At 53.7% G+C, this 19031-nt stretch overlaps 1 protein-coding gene across 1 annotated transcript; it reads left to right on the top strand.

The window, feature by feature from the left end:
• Positions 1 to 78: 78 nt before the first annotated feature.
• On the top strand, positions 79 to 16097 carry DEDD2 (death effector domain containing 2). Its single transcript, XM_082370122.1, has 5 exons — positions 79 to 232; positions 846 to 1212; positions 2807 to 2929; positions 6174 to 6314; positions 14893 to 16097. Exons 2-5 carry the CDS (start codon positions 885 to 887, stop codon positions 15282 to 15284), a joined length of 984 nt encoding a protein of 327 aa, XP_082226248.1. The 5' UTR covers positions 79 to 232; positions 846 to 884; the 3' UTR covers positions 15285 to 16097.
• The last annotated feature ends 2934 nt before the right edge of the window (positions 16098 to 19031 follow it).

The raw sequence follows: 19031 nt of genomic DNA on the forward strand, positions 1-19031 counted from the left end.
TGCGCAGGCGCAGTACAGGGCGGCCGGACGTCACGGTTGGGGGCGGGCCCGGAGGGAGGGGCTTGGAAGCCTCTCTGCGCTTGCGCCTAAGGGGCGTGGCGGTCGCACCTGCGCGAGTTGGGGGAAGGAGGAGGAGCGAGGTGACGCAGGCGTAATAATAGAGAAGGTGCCAGAAAGATCCAAAACAAGTGGCTGCGGCCGTCGCCTAGGAGTCGTGAGGCGCCGGAATTCGGTGAGGATGTGGAGAGGCCTACAAGCTACTGGTGGCGGGTAGACCGGACCACCTGGGTGCTGGGGGAGAGGGCGGTACCACCCTTACAGGGCGAGGGGGTCGGATTCGCACAGCGCCACCTGTGTGGAGCAAAGGGCTGCTTTGGTCGGTCCCATTGTAGGGGGCAGAGGGTCACTTTAGGACTGTACCACTTAGGTGGAGCTGTGGGGCTGATCGGACAGTATCTCTGGATGCAGCCAGGGAACATGTCTGGATAGTAGTACCCATAGTCAAAGGGTACTTGGCGGGGTGCCCCGCGTTGGGCCCCCAGGCTTGTTCGGACTGAGTCACTTAGTCGGGTGGGAGGTTTGTTCGGAACATACCACCTGGGGAGGGGCATTCGGGCTGGGCCTGCCCGACTGGTCGGAGGACGAGCGGGGTCTGGCGTCTGGACCTGTTACTAGGGGACCTCGGGCGATACCATTCTCTTGAGGGAGAAGGGGGAGGCTAAAACGGCTGAGACGTGAGGGTGGCCCTGCCCGGCGGCACGCGGAGGGGGAGACGCACTGGCGGGGGTGAGGTCCGGGTCCCCGCGTCGCTGACCACTGCCCCCTCCCCGCTGTGTGTGTTCTAGGCCCTCGTTCTGAGCTTATTCCGCCCCCTTCCCCCGGGTATGGCGCTGTCCGGGTCGACCCCGGCCCCGAGCTGGGAGGAGGATGAGTGCCTGGACTACTACGGGATGCTGTCGCTTCACCGTATGTTCGAGGTGGTGGGCGGGCAACTGACCGAGTGCGAGTTGGAGCTGCTAGCCTTCCTGCTGGACGAGGTCCCCGGCGCCGCCGGCGGCCTGGCCCGCGCCCGCAGCGGCCTGGAGCTGCTGCTGGAGCTGGAGCGCCGCGGGCAGTGCGACGAGAGCAACCTGCGGCTGCTGGGGCAACTCCTGCGCGTGCTGTCCCGTCACGATTTGCTGCCACACCTGGCGCGCAAGAGGCGCTGGCCAGGTATGGTGGAATGGGAGGGTGACAGACTTCCGGTGGGGAGAGGGCCTTGCTTTCGCTGGGCCTCCACGGTGTCTGATATGGAGAGTGCCATCTCAGTATGTGTCCCATCACACTCTTTCCTCCTCCCAGGGTATCAATGAGAAACACAAGAGGGAGGAGGCATGGCATTGGGAGGGGTGAGCTTGTGGAATTTGGCTACATCAATAGTCATGTTTGTGGCGTCTGTTTACAGAGGGCTTACTTCTTGCCAGGCACAGCAGTAAGCCCTTCTTCATATGTACTATCACCCTATATCCTCCCGGTAATCCTAAGAGGAAGTCCTTTCACCGTCCCCACTGTACAGGGAAAGCAGTAGGTTGGAGAAGTTAGGCAGATTGCCCACATATAACAGCTGAATCCTGTGTGCCCGGGGAATAGGGAACAGGAGTTACAGCTTGACGGGACTGACAAAGTGTTCCATGAGGAACAAACATTTGGGGGGAGTATCAAGACTCTAAGACAGATGAACGATTTACTTTTTCTAATTCTGTATATGAAGATGATTTTATTTGAACGATTTACTTTTAGATGTAGTTATGGAAGGACTGAAACAGAGTCATGGAGCAGAGAGAGAGGGTGGGGAGTGGAATGCTTCAGAGTGAAAGGAGGCCGCCTTAAGATTCCATAACCAGTCAAGACCTTTCTGAGAAGGTGGCGTTTGAACTGAGGCTGCACTGCCACTCTGGTGCATAGATCTCAGAGTAGGAAATTCCAGGCAGAGGGAAAGACAAGCTTTTAAGTCCTGAGGTAGGACTGAGTTTGGCATTATCAGAGGCCAGTGTGGCAGGAGCAGAGGTCAAAGTAAGGGCAGAGAGGTAGGTGAGAAGCCATGTCACATAGGAGCTTGCAGATAACACAGCTAGAAAGTGGGAGCTAGGATTTAAACCTTGCTGGTTTGTCTCCAGAGTTGATGCCCTTAATCCTTGTAAGGGAAGTGCTCCTATAGGACAGCAGTCCTGAGAAGGTGAAGAGCTCCTTGTGTGCATAGGCTTTGAGCTTTTGAGCCCTTGGCGGGATTACTAGAGGTGCTGTGGCTAGTTTAGGGAGGGGTTTTGTGAGCTTCCCTGCCCAGGGTAAGCCCATGGGATTTGGGTAACCAGGAGAAAGGCATCCCTTGTGCAGAACTGACAGCATTTTTGGAAAAATATGTCTGGAGGTCAGGCTCTGGAAGAGAAGATTTGGGGACCCTGCAGAGGCCTGCTTACTCTTCGGGGCCTCAGGGAGAGCCGGGGGCAGTTGACGGATGGGGGCAGGCAGCATTACAGGAATCCTGACCATAACTCAGCGTACAGGATAACTGACAATTGGAGCTGCTGTAGACATGGATTGGGTGGCCCCAGAAGGTGATGAGTCTTTTACCCCGGGAGGCACCGAGCAATTACTGGGCTGCAGGTGTTTGAGAGGGAGTGGGTATCTGGGCTTTGAGTTCTGGGGAACTCAGGCACCCTGTGGGGCAGGCTTTCTTCTGGGGTGGGGGTAAGGGGGTGGGAATTGGAGGCTGGGCCTGGGAGAAGTCGCAGGCTTTGAATACTTCTTTCCATTCGTCTCTCCCCAGTGTCTCCAGAACGCTCCAGCTATGGCACGTCCAGCTCTTCTTCAAAGAGGACGGAGGGCGGCTGCCGTCGCAGTCAGCAGTCAAGGAGTTCTTCAAATGCTGAGCAGGGTCAGTGGGAGACAGGTGAGCCCAGCCCTGTGGGCGTGCCAGCAGTCTCTCTCTCTTCCTTCTGAACCGTGATGAACCTACCCCATCCTGACCCATCAAGGAAGGAGCCCGTGGGGTGATTCTGTCTCATTTTTGCTTTGTGTTTGTGTGTGTGTGTGTGTGTGTGTGTGTATGTTGTTGCAAAAGCACGTGTCCAGAAACAACTTATGGAATTGTTTCTTGTGGTTTTATATGTCATTTAAATGGCCCCACATCATGGGTGTCATTCTTCACATGGCTGTCTTTGTTGGACATGTTTCTGAGATTTATTCATGTTAGGTTTCTAACTGGTTTTGTTTAATTGCCATGGCAATTAATTTATCCACTCTCTTCCCCTCCCCCTAGTTTTTAATCATTCAAACGTATTTCAAATATACCGAGAAGTTGAAAGATTAGTACAGTGAATGTGTTTGTATCTTCCACCTAGACTCAAAAATTTTAACATTTTGCCAGTTTTGCTTTATGTGCGTGTATATGTAATTCTTTTTTTTTTTTAAATATTTATTCGTTTGTTTTTGGCTGCATCGGGTCTTAGTTTCGGCACTTGGGATTTTTCGTTGCAGTGTGCAGGCTTCTCTCTAGCTGTGGCACTTGCGGGCTCAATTGTCCCGTGGCATGTGAGATTTTAGTTCCCCGACCAGGGATCGGACCTGTGTCCCCTGCATTGGAAGGTGGATTCTCAACCACTGGACCACCAGGGAAGTCCCTAATTCTGTTTTTTTTTGTTGAACTCTTTGAAAGTAAATTATAGGCATCAGGACACTTTACCCGTAAATTGGCAGGCATCTCCTGAGAATCAGAAGATTGTCTGATACCACTTCAAGACTACTGTCATACCTAAGAAAGGACATAAGTACTAATTCTCTGATATCCTAATGGTCCATTTTCAGATCTTCTCAATATTGTCTGCACTTTCAGGACCCACTCACAGTTGTGTTGCTGTACATTCAGTTATTAGTCTCCTTAATCTCTTACTGTGGAACCCCCCCACCCCCACCCCGTACCTTTTTCTTTTTTCCCCCATGACATTGACTAGGCCACTTGTTTTGTACAATGTCCTGATTGTTTCCGGATATGCCTAATAATTTCCTGATGGTATCATTTAACTTATCCATCTGTCCCCTGTAGTTTGGAAATCGGGTTTGGAGAGTTGGTTAGATTCAGGCTACGTGTTTTTGGCTGGAATTCTCCTTGGTTGATGCCGTGGTCTTCACATTAGAGCACATCAGGAGGCCTGGTTTTCCTGTTGTGAGTGAGCAAGTTTGATCACTTGGTTAAGGTGGTGTCTGCTGTATTTGTCCTTCGTATAGAGATATTTTTTCCCCTCGTGGTTAGTAAATAATCTGTGGGATGACCCTTTGGCATGTCGTGTTCCCCAACAGCTTCCCCAGTGGGTTTAGCAGCCCCTGGTGATCTCTGCCTGAACCGGTTATTACATTGGTGTTCATGAAATGGTGTTTTTCTAATTCTTTCCTATGTCTATTAGCTGGCATTTTCTCAAGAGGAGTTTTACTTTTCTCTTTTCCTCCATCCCTCCCTCTCTCTTTTTACTTAGTGAGGGGTGTCACCATAGACTCATGTATTCTTATTTATTTATTGTTATAATCAATTAGTTATTCTTCCTGGTGTTCAAATGGGCTAGGTCCTGTGTCCTTTTGATGTGTCTCCATCATTCTTTGGGTGCTTCCTGCTTTGTAGGACTGCAAGATGGACTGCAAGATGTCCTGGATTCACTTGTATATTCCCTTCCCCAGCCCTGGAATCAGCTGTTTCCAGAAGCCTGGTTTCTCTTAGAGGCAGCGGTATTTGGAGACCAAGATCTGGGTGCTGAGTATGCGCATTGTTTTTAGGCGCTTACAGTGAACAGAACTAGAAACTGCTTTTCATAAAAGTTCATATTAGCGTTTTCAATTCAAACATAACATTATAAGGATTTTTTTTTTTTTGGCTGCGCTGCTTGCGGGGACGTTAGTTCCCTGACCAGGGATTGAACCTGCGCCCTCAGCAGTGAAATTGTGGGGTCGTAACCACTGGACCACCAGGGAATTCCCTACAAGGACTTTTTTTTTTTTTTAATTAATTTATATTTGGCTGCGTTGGGTCTTCGTTGCTGTGTGTGGGCTTTCTCTAGTTGCGGCGAGCGGGGGCTGTTCTTCGTTGTGGTACGCGGGCTTCTCATTGTGGTGGCTTCTCTTTGTTGCGGAGCCCGTCTCTAGGGTGCGCGGGCTTCAGTAGTTGTGGCACACGGGCTCAGTAGTCCTACGAGGGCTTTTTTGTCTTACACTGAAAATCTTGGTTCTTGGTAACATTAAGACATGGACTTATTTTGCTTTATTTTACAACAATAAAGAAATAGCTTCAAATTTATAATGTCAGTACCACTGTTGTGTCTACTGAATGAAACATAATATATTTTTGTGGTTCTAATTGTTTTCAGAGTATATCCTACTGAGAGTTTACAGTCAGAATGTTCTTGCTAGTTACTTAAGATCCTTCTTTTTCCTGCTGCTTGTTACTGATTTTATATGTAGCTAGATCCATTTGTTTCTGTTTCTGTTTAATTTTATGGTTTGTTTCTTTTGTCTCTTTTAATTTTTTGAGTATGTTGTAAAACAGTTACATGATTCCAAAGTCAAAACTAAAGTATGTAAAAAAGATGTTCTTAGAAGTATCATTCCCATTGGTGTCTTTCTCTCTCCCAATAGATAATCAATTTTATTCATTTCTGACATAGCCTTACAGTGTTTCATCTTGCAAAAATAGCAAATAATATATATATTCTTGTTTTCCCTCCTTTTTTATACAAAACATAGCAAACTGTAGATATTTGTTTTTCACTTGCTTTATTTCATTAAGCAATCTATTGTGGAAATTACTCTGTGTACCTTTTGCCAGACATTTACATTGTTTTCAGGTTTATGTGGTTAGGAACTATAAACAAAGCTCCAGCTACTGTTGTCCTGCCTGTTTCCTGGTGTGAGTAGTCAGGGTTTCTCTGGGGTCACACCTGAGAGTGGGACTGCCAGGTGGTGGGATGTGCTCATCTGTCCTTCTAGATGATGCTAACTTGTACTTATTCGCCATCTTAGGGCCCAGGAAGCAGAGGGGCTCACCCAGGGTCTGACAGCATGGAGTCCAGCCTTGAGCGCTTCCTTGGGCACCCACCTTGGCGCTCCACCCATCATCTGGTCTTCAACCTACACCATCTTTCTCTCCTCAGGTTCTCCCCCAACTAAACGGCAGCGGCGGAGTCGGGGCCGTCCCAGTGGTGGCGCCAGACGGCGGCAGAGAGGGGGTCCAGCCACCCCCCAGCAGCAGCAGGAGCCAGCCGGGCCCACCTCAGAAGGCAAAGTGACCTGTGGTAGGTGTCTGTGCGTGCCTTGGGAGTGCATGTGCGGTGCCTGTGGCAGCCAGTGGAGCTGAAGGGTGGGAGAAGTGGGCCCTCATCTGGAGTGTGACACCCAGTGGGTGGGCAGCAGCTCCATGCATCTGTACAGCACAGTGGAATCCCTGTCCTTTCTGTTGCCTACTCGCTTGTCTACATCCTGCCCATAGTTGAAGGATTGTGTTGTGTGCCGCCTCCTCCAGGAAGCCTTTCCTGACAGTCCCCTGCCCTCATTGTCATTTTTTGTTGGAGGAGCCAGGCAGGGGCTGAGCAGCTGGGCCTGGCAGGCCTCAGAGCAGATGGGAGTTAGATTTTATTCTATGAGTCAAGTGCTTTCCAAGGGTTTTTAGCAAGGGAGTGAAGTGATCTGATACCAGTTTTTAAAGGAACTCCGATTTCATCTGGAAAATCAGTTAATAAATGAGTTACAATTTGCAGAGTGCTTAGAACAGGCCTGGACATGTAGCACATGCTCTGTAGGTGCACATGAAATAAATCCAGCAAAGTGGAAGCAGGGAAATGAGTGGAGGGGCTTCACAGTCCAACAAGGATGAGGCAGAGGTCTGGCCTGGGGTAGTGGCATTGGAGAGGGTGAGAAGGAGGTGGACTTAAGGAAATAAACATTTTGGATATAGGGTTGACTGTACCTACAGACAGGTGGGTTGGGTGGGTTAGGGGACTCTGCTATGCAGACTCATGCAGACCTTGCCCTTGAGAAATTCTCACTGGTCCTGAGGGGAGGACACAGGCACGGGTAGGGCACACGCTCTCTCACACACTCCCACACGCCCCTCTGGTACCCCCTCCTCTGAGTTGGGCAAGGCTCTGGTCACAGAGGGTATCAGCTGGTGAGCCGCTCAGGCTGGCTGGGTGGGGGTGGAATTACAGGAGGGACGGTTGAGGGGCAGGTGGCGGCAGCTCTGCATCCCCCAGGAGACCTTGGCCTCGGGGCGCTTCCTCCTGCCATCTGCAGAGCCTCCAGCCCCCAGAGCGCATGAGCCTGCCTCCTCGCGGTGCCCATTGCGGTCTTCTGGGCCCTGGTGGTCCTAGCCGCTCCCTAGATGAGGCTGTAGACACCTGTGCTGGCTGCTTTCAGGAGGAACAGGCCAGTGGAGCCAGCCTGAGTCCTCAGACAGCCCGCACTTGAGGGGGTGGCTGTTTGGTCGTGCCGCTCCCCAGAGTCAGGAGTTAATTACCAGAGCCACCCCCTGGCTGGGTGGCCTAGAGAGTCACTGCCTCCCTAGGGAGCAGGCCAGGCTGAGGCCGGCAGGGTCTTGCTGCTGGAGGCCTCCGTCTCTTCTCTGAGGGTGGGGAGGTTGTGAACCCGGGTGTGGCGGTCTCTTGCTGTGGGGCATGGCTGTGCAGGTCTGACTGCTGACTCACCAGGCAGGGTGGGGCCGGAGGGAGGCTTTCCCCGGTAGGGCCCTGTTTTTCTGCCTTGAAGATGGCGATGGCCTAGTCCCAGGGGTGGAAGGAGGTCCCTCCAGACCTGAGTGAGGAACGGGTCTGCCATTCTTGCCGCCTCCTCCCCTGTGATAGCTATGGGGGTCGACCCCCAGGCAACTGCCTTCCACTGAGGGAGAGAACCAGACTGAACTCCTGAGGCCCCAAGAGTGTGAGGCAGGGGCCATGGGGGATCCTGGGCTCAGACACAGGACCTCTGAGTCTGCACACCCCTCTCAGGGCCGTCCACTGTGCTCTGTGCTGAGCGTGCTCCTCACCTCACCTTGAGTTCTCAAGACGGCCCTTGGGGTACGGGTGCCGTCCCCCACCGTGCGGAGTGGCAGGGCTGGGCTGGAGCTCGGGTTTGCTCATCTGGTTGTTCCACGTGTGTTTATAGAGCATTGACTACCTGCTTACATCCAGCAGAAGGGACTGGAGGCCCCTGTCCTCATGGAGCTTGTGTTCTGGTGGGAGGAGAAGGCTAAGGGAAGGAAGAGAAACTTCAGATGTCAGCTGTGAGGAGAAACAAGTAGAGAATGATGGAAAATGCAGTTCTAGGTGGATTTTCAAGGTAGGGTGGTCTAGGAAGGCCTCTCAGAAGACAGGAAGAGAGGTAGGAGTGTGTGGATGGCTGAGGCAGGGTGTTTCAGATTGAGGGGACAGCAGGAGCAGAGGCCTGTGTGGGGACATGGCAGTGGTGGTGCTGGGATCGAGAGGAAGCTGGCAGGGCTGGAGCAGAGGGAGTGCGGGAGGCTGCCAGGAGGTGAGGGCAGGAGAGGTGACCAGGGGCCCAACCTGCAGAGCCTGGGAGCCACGGGCCAGGCTTTGCGTTTTTTTAAATGATGGAAAGCAGTTGGAGGACTTGAATGACAGGCTGAGCTTTGCGTTTTTTCCCTTCAGTGTTTCCTGTGGAGAAGAAATAGAAGCAGACAGATTAGCATAACGAATCCTGGCTCCCCAGCACCCAGCCTCAGCAGTTGTCAGGTCGTGGCTGATCTTGTTTCATTAGCCACGTTGTTTTGGAGTCAGTTCCAGGTGTCCTTTTATTTCACTGGTAGATTTTTCACTGTGTGTTTCTAGAAGATAAGAATTGGGGAGTTCCCTGACGGTCCAGTGGTTAGGACTTGGACTTGGCGCTTTCACTGCCGTGGCCCGGGTTCAGTTCCTGGTTGGGAAACTAAGATCCTGCAACCTGCGCAGACAAAAAAAAAGGATAAGAATTCTTAAAAAAAAAAAAAAAAAATCACACCAAAAAAATAACAATAACTTCTTACTCTCATGTGTCTGCTCAGTGCTTAAATTTCTAATTCTTATAAATATTGGTTCTCTTAAGTCTCTTCTGATTTATAGGATTCCCCCACCACCTCTTATTTCTCCCCCACCACCCTTGCATTGTATTTGTTGAAAGTAGTTGTCCCGTAGTGTTTCCCAAAGACTGGATTTTACAGATTGCATTCTGTGGTAGGATTGACAGAACATGTTCCCCTGTCGTATTTCCTGAAAATTGGTAGTTGGGCCTGGAGAGGATTGATCAGATTCTGGTTTGATGGTTTTGTTTTTTTGTTTTCTTATTTTGGCCACGCTGTGCGGCTTGCAGGATCTTAGTTTCCTGACCAGGGATCGAACCCCCGCCCTTGGCAACGAAAGTGCAGCATCCTAACCCCTGGACCGCCAGGAAATGCCCTTCTTTTTTTTTAAAAAATAATTTTAATTAATTAATTAATTAATTTTGGGGGCTGCATTGGGTCTTCGTTGCTGCGTGTGGGCTTCTCATTGCGGTGGCTTCTCTTGTTGCATGGGCTTCAGTAGTTGTGGCACGCGGGCTCAGTAGTTGTGGCTCGAGGGCTCTAGAGCACAGGCTCAGTACTTGTGGTGCACGGGCTTAGGTGCTCCGCGGCATGTGGGATCTTCCTGGACCAGGCATCGAACCTGTGTCCGCTGCATTGACAAGCGGATTCTTAACCACTGCGCCACCAGGGAAGCCCCCCTTCTGTTTTTTTTCAAGCTCACCTCCTAGGTGGTATTGTGCTCTTCCTTTAGGAAGCAGGCAGACGCTGCTTGTCTGTTACTGCCCTTGGTGTCAGCAGCTGCTCACTGCCTCCATCCATTAGTTCAGGAAAGGTTGAAGAACTTTACAGTGACACCGTGACTCTGTCTGTGCCTTGGGGAAAAGACTGGAGCAGGAGAGGAGGCCGGCTTTAGTCCAGAGGAGGTGCTGGTATTGGTGTGGCATTGAAGGGCGGAGTCTGTCCCTTAGAGCTTACTGGCTGATTCTCTCTGCTGGGCACAGGTCCTCTGTGTCCCCAGCCTTTCCTATTAGTAACTCCCGGAGGGGAGACCTGAGTGAGAGTCATCCCTGGCCTCCAACCACACCCAGCACAGGGTCTGGCACGGAAGGCTGCTCACCTGCTCACCTGGGCCTGTCCCTCATACCTTTCCTGATCCCCCACTGGAAAGCCCCTCCCATTTCCCTCTGCGGCCCATTCTGTCCCAGAAGAGAGACTGATGAGGTGTCGGGTAGAGGGACAAGAGAGTGTTGGGGGGCTTCCCTGGTGGCGCAGTGGTTAAGAATCCGCCTGCCAATTCAGGGGACACGGGTTCGAGCCCTGGTCCAGGAAGATTCCACATGCTGTGAGTAACTAAGCCTGGGCACCACAACTACTGAGCCTGTGCTCTGGAGCCCACGAGCCACAACTGCTGAGCCCGCGTGCCACAACTACCGAAGCCCGCGCGTGCCTAGAGCCCGTGCTCTGCAACAAGAGAAGCCACCGCAGTGAGAAGCCCGCGCACCACAACGAAGAGTAGCCCCCGCTCTCCGCAACTAGAGAAAGCCCGTGCGCAGCAACGAGGACCTAACGCAGCCAAAAATAAATAAATAAATTTTTTTTTTTAAAAAAAAGTGTTGGGGCCCACCTGAGTGCAGGAAGCGGGAGCAGCTCTCCTCTCGAGGAAGACGGGGCCCCACCCTCCGCCCTGGGGGCAGGGAGCATCTCCCTACCATTGGAGAGGGACTGTTGACAAATGCTTGGTGTGTTCCTGGCCGGAGGAAACTATTCAGCCACCTTCAGCCTTCCCTGAGTGCTGCCCTGGCTCTTTTTCTGACCGCCTTGCTGCTTCTGCAGAGCAGCTGGAGTTGGCTTGGTATCTTGAGGCCACTTCCTTCCTGCTGCACTCAGAGGAGTGCCAGACACTGGCCTCAGCCCTTTACCTGCATCCAGCCGTGTAATCCTCACAGTGGCCCCATGAGAACAGGTACTGGGGTGAGGTGGTTCTATGGAGGAGGCCACCGAGGTGCAGAGAGGTGTGGTCAGCTCAGGAGGCCCCAGACTCCCCGCCCCAGCCTGCCAGGGCGCGGTCAGCCCCGCGCCTCCAGTTGTCCCCTTGTACCCTTTTCCACCATGCTGGCCCCCAGCCTGTGAACACCCCAAGTTCATTTTTTGCCTCTGGACTTTCACACACACCGATCTCTTCTGGGAAAGTCGCTCTTCTCTTTTCACTGCTTTCCTGTCTCGACTTACTTGTCCTCTGTCACATTTTACTTCCAATGTCATTTCCCGGAGAGGTCCTCTCTGATTGTTTCGATCTAAATCGTTCTCTATAATTTCCTCTCCTGACCCTTGGAATGTCTTTTAATTATGGACTTCTGTGTCTGGTTGTATGAGAGGCAGCAAACAGGATAGGGGTAGGTGAAAGAGCTTGGGCTCTGGGGCCAGGCATCTTGGTTGGAATTCCAGCTCTGCCATTTCCTGCCTGTGTGGCCTTGGGCCGGTGACTCATCCTCTGTGCCTTAGTTTCCTCATCTACAAAAAGGGGACAATAGCACTGCCTCATAAGGTTGTAGGCATGATCAAAAAGGTCAATAGATGTGAAGGTGTATGTGATAGATGTGAAATGTGTGAAGGTGTATGTGATAGATGTGAAATGTAGTGCAGTAAGTACTATGTAAGTGTCACCTACGGTTATTTTGGCGAGGAATAAAGAGAGATTGTGCGTGATGCCCGTGATTCAGGGCCGGGGTGGAGCAGTGGCTCAGATAACGCACGTCTCTCCTTTTCTCCAGTGGGGCTTCCCTGTCCTCCCCTTCTGTGTACTGTCCTCTTGTGTTCCAGACCAGAGGTTGGGCCATGTCCTCAGCTGTATTTGGGATAATGGAAGTGCTGTGAGGACTCCGGGGTTAAGACAGGGAAAGCACCGGGGTAGGGCCCAGCCTATGCAAAGTGCTCCTCGACTGGGGCTCACGTGTCTTCCAGTCCCACTTGTGGCGGGGCGCTCGTGTCTCCCCACCATCCCTGGCACTTGGTAAATGTCTGTTGAATGGAAGGATGAATGGGACACATGAGGGTCCCCCCGCTCCTGTCCTCCTTCCACCCCCACCACGCCCGGTGGGCTCTGGGTGAATAGACAGTTTCCACCTCAGGTCTAGTAGCAGTCTGTGCTGAGGAGAAAGGCCATCTGGGAGGGGATTCACCTGGGCGGGCCACAGGTCCCGTGAGCCGGGCCTTGGTGGGTGATGGGCATTCTGGGCAGAAGAGGTGGACAGGTCATTTTGTGAGTAAGGCTTGTACTGAGACCACTTCCCTTGTGACTGGAGGGCAGGGTATGGGAGCATGTAGCTGGGATTGAAGAAGGAGGGGAGGGGAGGAGGTTGGCTCAGGGGCCCAGGTGAGAGAGGGCGAGGCCTAGGCAGGGGCTGTGGCGGTAGAGAGGTGAGTGTTGAAATCACAGTTCCTGTTTTGGGGTGCCTTCGCCGTCTAGGCCCTGAGTCAAATGCTTCATGAGTTGCCTAATTTAATCCTCATGACCCCATCGTGCAGCAGGGACCTCTTGTTTGTCTGTTTGTTTTTCAGATGGGGAAACTGAGGCTCAGAGAGGTGAGGTCACATGCCCAAGGCCCCACAGCTAGAGAGTGGCGGAGCCGGGACTCGCCTCAAGGTCTGTCGTTCTCCGCCACCAGGCTCTGTGCCTCTGCCACTGAGCAGCCCCGTGCGGCCTTGGACAGGTGCTGCCCCTCCCAGCCCCCTGCCTCCTGGCTCACGCTCACGGAGGGCACGGCTAGACACTCAGAGGAGCCCAGGGTGGGGGCCCAGAGGTCTTATCTGATCCTTAGGGTGGGGGGAGCCAGGCCTGAGTGTTGTGGGAAGTCCTGGGGGCTAAGGCCAGGTAGGTTTTCCTGGGCCTCAAGCAGAGAGGGTGAGCTTCCCCTCAAGGCAGAAAAAGGAAGCATTTGGGGTTTGGAGTGGGAGGAGGAAGTGGGTGGTGCTGAGAAGTCGCCTGGGGAAGCAGGGACCTGCCTTCTACTTTCTGCTCTGTGGTGACACAGTCTTTGAAAGGTGAAAGGAGTCAGGGGTATGACACTTCCCCTCCCAGAGCGTCAGTTACCTCATCTGTCAAATGGGTTCATTGTGGCCCCTGCCCCACAGGGCTGATCAGGCTGAATCTCCAAGGGCAAAGCGTTTGGCACAGCAGAGCTGCTGGTGGCTGCCATTTTTTAGCACCCATCGGTGGACCATCATCTGAACAGGCTTTCCAGTAGGGATTGTCCCCTGGTTTAGGCAGGAACCTGGGCTCAGAGAGGTGGTGACTTGTCCCAGGTCACATAGCTAGCGCCTGAAGGCTCCTGGATTAGAATCAGCTCCACTGACCTGAAGCTGCTCTGTGGGGCGTGGGAGGGTCAGTGCCCTCTGTCATGCCTTGCTACTCCCTGGCCGTGCGACCTTGGGCAAATCATTTCTCCTTGCTTCCATTTCCTCCTCTGTAAGTTGGGGTGACAGTAGGGCCTGCCTCACAGGGTCGTTTGTGAATTAAATGAGTTCGTGTGATTCTACTGCTTGTCATTTCCAGCTTATAGCAGATCCTCAGGATAGCCTTTGTTGTGAGTGGAGAGGAAGCTCTGTTAGTAGCCCGATTCACAGGTGGGAATTCAGTAATCCCACAGGGGGGTGATATGCCTGAGGTCACATTTACAGGGATAGCCTTGGAAGTTCCATGTCCTATCCCCTGCACAGAACTGCCACCACATTTGGGTGGATGTAGGCAGGGTTATAAGTGACAAACACAACTCAGGCTGGCTTAAGCAAAAAGGAACTTGATTATAGCTGAAGATCCAGGTGCTCCAGGCACACGTGATGAACCTCAGGAGTCTTTTCCTCTCTATCCTTGGCCTTGTGTAGGTTTCATTCTTTCCCCTCCTGGTGGCAAAACGGCCCCCAGCAGCTATGGGCTTAACAGCCCACCTTCTTGGCAGCCTCTGTGGAAAGAGAGCTGCTGCTTGCAGTAGAGCCAGCCCAGGTCCAGCCTTGAGCCTCCTGGGCCTGGTGCTTGCTTGGTGGTTGGGGGGCTGAGGATATGACTGACCCCACGTGAATCTCCCTGTTCGAGGACGCAAGAGGGGTAAAGCTGCTTACTTAAAAAGCAAGTCCATTCATTCGTGCATTGGTTCTTTCACAAATGTGTATTGAGTACCTACTGTATGTGACGGGGCTACACTAGTGAACAAGACAGACAAAAATCCCTTCCTTCAGGGAGCTCACATTGCGGGGAGACAGGTGATAAGCCTGACGGTAAGGGAGAGCTTAGAGTAGGTTAGAAGGTGATAAGTGCCTTGGGAAGAAATGGAGCAAGGAAAGGGGAGCCGAGAATCCTGGGGCCGGGTGGTGGTGGTAAACAGGGTGGTCGAGGTAGGCTCATTGGGGAGGTGGCCTCTGAGCAAAGGCCTGTAGGAAGTGAGGGAGTAAGTCCTGTGGACGCTGGGGAGAGAACACCCCGGGCTGAGGAGAGGCAGGGCCGGGCGGAACCTGCCTGCTGGTGGGGGGAGCAGCGAGGAGGTGGTGAGGCTGGAGTGGGACACGTGAGGGGAAGAGCAAGGCCACCAGGTCAGGAGGTAACAGGTCAGACCACAAGAGAGAAGCCGAGTGAGGGTGTCACCTGTACTTGGGTGTGGTTACCAGAAGGGGGAAGGATGTGGGGCTGGTGCAGTGCAACCCACAGTGAGGGGCAGCAGGAGGAGGCTGGAGGGAGCGAGGGAGGGTGGCGGTCCCCCTCTTCCCCCTGGCCCCCCTGCGCCGTGTGTCGGGTGTCGGCCCCTCCCTGACCAGTCCCTCCTTCTCCGCAGACATCCGGCTCAGGGTGCGAGCAGAGTACTGCGAGCATGGGCCGGCCTTGGAGCAGGGCGTGGCATCCCGGCGGCCCCAGGCCCTGGCACGGCAGCTGGACGTGTTTGGGCAGGCCACGGCGGTGCTGCGCTCACGGGACCTGGGCTCTGTGGTCTGTGACATCAAGTTCTCAGAGCTCTCCTATCTGGACGCCTTCTGGGGTGACTACCTGAGTGGTGCCCTGCTGCAGGCCCTGCGGGGCGTGTTCCTGACTGAGGCTCTGCGTGAAGCCGTGGGCCGGGAGGCTGTCCGCCTGCTGGTCAGTGTGGACGAGGCTGATTACGAGGCTGGCCGGCGCCGCCTGCTTCTGATGGAGGAGGAGGGGGGAAGGCGCTCGCCTGAGGCCTCCTGATCCTGGATCTGGCAGGACTGACCCCACCTCCTAGCCTCTGGGCCACCTTCTCCCCTGGAGGTTGTCGACCATCTCTACTCCTAGAGGACTGTCACTCCACTAGCTCTGAGGACTGTGACAGCCAGGCCCCTTGATAGACCCTCCCACAGGATGTGGGCTTTGAGGCCTAAACCACTTCCAGCTGAGCTTCCTTTCCAACACCCCCCCCCCCGCCGCCCCCCCCCCCAGCCCATTAGGTGCGTTCCCTTCAGGAGGCCAGGGGCTCAGGCCTGCAGATCCGAAAGGAAGGGAGGCATAGCCACACACCAAAGGCCCCTTTCACATCATATTCCTGACCCTGGGCTGTGTGCATGCACGCACGCTGCCCCCTCTGAAATCTCTCCTGGGCTCCTGCCCTGGCCTGTTCCACTTACTGCTTTGGCCTAAGGGCTTCTCTCTCAGGATCTCTGATTATACCGCCCCTAAACCCTGAGCTTCAGCCACACCAGTGGGCACTGGAGCTGGGGTGCATCTGGGGCCTGCTCACCTTGCCCGCACATCTCTACAGCCAGCCGGGCTCTGCCCAGCTTCCACACACAGACCTGGCTCTCCCCCTTCTGCTCCCTGAAGCTGGACACAGATTTGCACATGGATCTGCACCGAGTGTCACACATGTGTTGCAGCGGCATCAGACCAAGTGTGCTGGTTCCCAGGAGGCCAGGACCAGGAACCAACTTCTTTCTCAGAAAGGGAAGGCAAAGGCTTGGGGCTGATGGGAAAGGCCTTTTACGAGTGACACCAATAAAACTGCCCTGGATAGGGCATAGGTGGGCATCAAGGCTGTACTCTTTCTTTATGGGCTGGAGGAAGGAGCTGATTAGAGCCTGGGCCCCGTACCAATCCCGGAGTTCCTCGCCTGGTGTCTGGCTGGAGGGTGGGCAGGACGCTGGACCATCATGTGCTGGCTGCTGCCATGGGCTTGCCCTCCTTTTGGCTTCAGTTTCCTCATCTGTTGAAGGAGGAAATACTGCCTTGGAGTCATAGACTCTCCCAACCTCATTCACACGTGCTTCGCTCCTGTATGTCCTTGGGAGTGCTGGTATTTTTTAACTAGTTCGGTGAGGTGGGCCAGCTGTCTATCTCCAAGGCCGACAGAGCCCAAGGGTTTGGAAACCAAATGGACCAGCAGCCAGTGCTCTCTGCCTAGAAGCCTCTCCAGGTGCTCTTCACCCCTCACAGCTTTTGGACGGTTACTTATCTTAAATCGGGAGCTCTGTTGTTTCTCCTCCTGAGGCCAAACGCTACTTCCTGCTGCCCCATGGCTACAGCTGAGGTTGTGGCCTCTTGCTCTTTCCCTACTCCTTGTTTTAAGAGTGTAGGAACTCAAGTTTCTTACACAATACTGGGGGCTTTCCTTCCTGGGCGAGAAGGGGACCTGGGCTGGGAGTTGGGGAGGGGCGGGGCAGGGATTCCCAACTGCTGGCTTTTCTTGGGGGAAAGGATGCAGCTATCCACGCCTGGGAACCTGTCCTGGCCCCCTGACCTGTGTTGATAAACAGGGATACAGTGGCAAGTCTAGGAGTTGAATCCTGTCCAGGAGTCAAGACCTGACCCATCTAGTTGCTGTGTGATCCCAGACTGTCTCCATTTACCTTCTCTGGGAGGGAGGTAATGTCTGCTGGGCACCTAGATAAGATCTATTTAATACTTAGCCAGCTGTGTGAAGTAGGGATTTTGGAAGTGACTTGCCTCAGGAGTAGAGAAGCACTGAGGTGGCAAACAGCTCTCTGCTGGTGGATGCCGTCAGGTTGGGAAGGCAGGTGGGGGCTTCCACGTGCTTTCTCCTTCCCTCAACTAGGGGAGTCTCCTTGGCTGGTATGGGACATAGGCTTGCTTTTCACGACCTGTCAACATCTGGGGCCTTCCTCTACCTGGGGCTTCCCGTGCTTGTGGGGTGGGGGTTGCTGCTTGTCCTCACCTACCCTGAGCTGAACTTCAGCGTCCGCCTCTCCCACAGGCCCTGGGGCGTCTCCCCACCAACCTCCAGGTTGCGAATGGTGGGCCCAGCCTCTTTAGCAGACAAGATTCAGGCCCTGGCCCTTCCCCCACTTCCACTCCCATCCCCGCTTCAGTTCCTTGCGGAAGCCCCCCGCCTCCTGCCTCAGCCCCGCCCTATTCCTTAGGCCCTCCCTCCTACAAGCCCCGCCCCATGCCTTAGGCCCCGCCCGCTCCGCCCTTTTCAGCCGGGGGTGGGGAGGGGGGTGTGTCTTTCATGGCAAGTGCATGCCGGAAGTAAGGGAGCCTAACCTTGAGGCCGCGGGAGCCTGCGCGGGCGCAGTGTATGCCAAGAGCCGGCGGTGGCGGGAACCTTGAGGCAGTGTCTTGCGCTTCCAGAACCTCCCTGAGCGCATGCGCTAGGGAGCTCGCCTGGGCTTGCCAGAGCCCGTGTTGGGTGTTTGACAGAGTCCTGAGGAGGCCTATTAAGTGGGTCAGACCCAGGCTAAGAGGACAACCCAGGGAGATCAGAGAGCTTCAGAAGTCGAGAAAGATTCTATGGGGCAGGACATGGACAGGCTGCAGCCAAGGGAAATAGGGGCCTGTGGGAACTCAGAGGAAGGCGGGCCATGGTTTCACAGAGGAGAGGAGCCTGGAGCTGGCTCTTGAAGGATGAGTAGGAGTTCAGCAGAATGGCAGAGAGGGACCATTCCAGGCAGAGAACATTCCTCGAGGAGGCCTTAGGGAACATTCCTGAATGGGACGTAGAGAGACAGATGGACTGAGTCAAAGGTAAGTGGCAATGCAGAGTCAGCCACGCCGTCTTTCGGTCAGCAGTCATCTCCTACCACACTGCTAGCAGACACACAGGGGCCCTGACGATGACAACGTGAGGTGGTAAGTGAGGCAGGCCCCGTGTGCCTGCACAGCAGCACATGTTCCGAGCGGCCTCCCGGTTGCCCGGCCCTGGGCTGGCTGGCCCCTGCTGGGGATCCTGAGAGGACTCTAGCCTGGGCGCTGGCTCTGGACAGCTCCTGTTCTGGTGGGTGAGCCAGACTGGGACACCGTGGGTCACAGCCCAGAGTGGTCAGTGACTGAACAAGCAGCAGAGGCTGGGGGTGCTCAGATGACCCTGGATGGAGGGACCCAGGAAAGCTTCATGGATTGGGAAGCTCCCTGTTCATTTTATTAAAAATTATCACCACCACCGCCGCCACCAAGGTACTTTTTTTTTTTTTTTTTTTTGGCCATGCGGCATGAGGGATCTTAGTTCCCCGACCAGGGATCGAACCCGCGGCCCCTGCAGTGGAAGCGCCGCGTCATAACCACTGGACCGCCGGGGAAGTCCCGCCAAGATACTTTTGTGAAATATAACAAATATCACAATATAACATATAATTGTGAAATATAACATTCAGAAAAGTGCATAAAACATAAATGTACAGTTAATAAGCTGTTGTAAAACACCCGTGCCTCCCATGATAAGACATACATTAGCAGCACCCCAGAATTCCCCCCACCCCCTTTCTGTCATGTGCGCCCTCCTGATCACAACTCTCCTCTTCCCCTAGCTAGGAACACTATTCTTTCTTTTACAGTAATAATTCCGTGCTTTTCTTTAACTTTCTAGTTTTATGTCACTCAGTGAAATAGTTAATTTTATCTCTTTTTGAATTTGATATAAATGGAGTCATACAATATGTTTTCTGTTGTGTCTGGTTTCTTTTGTTCAACCTTGTGTCTGTGAGATTCTTCCACGTTCTGTTTATTTGT

This window comes from Balaenoptera borealis (assembly GCF_965194805.1).
Source record: "Balaenoptera borealis genome assembly, chromosome: 19".
Taxonomy (NCBI): Eukaryota; Metazoa; Chordata; class Mammalia; order Artiodactyla; family Balaenopteridae; genus Balaenoptera; species Balaenoptera borealis.

Bases quoted from the DNA above. Each gene is read 5' to 3' on its own strand.
- DEDD2 (XM_082370122.1), top strand. From the start codon at position 885: ATGGCGCTGTCCGGGTCGACCCCGGCCCCGAGCTGGGAGGAGGATGAG. The intron at 1,213-2,806 runs GTATGGTGGAAT...GTCTCTCCCCAG, and splicing joins GCGCAAGAGGCGCTGGCCAG to TGTCTCCAGAACGCTCCAGC. The intron at 6,315-14,892 runs GTAGGTGTCTGT...CCTTCTCCGCAG, and splicing joins AGAAGGCAAAGTGACCTGTG to ACATCCGGCTCAGGGTGCGA.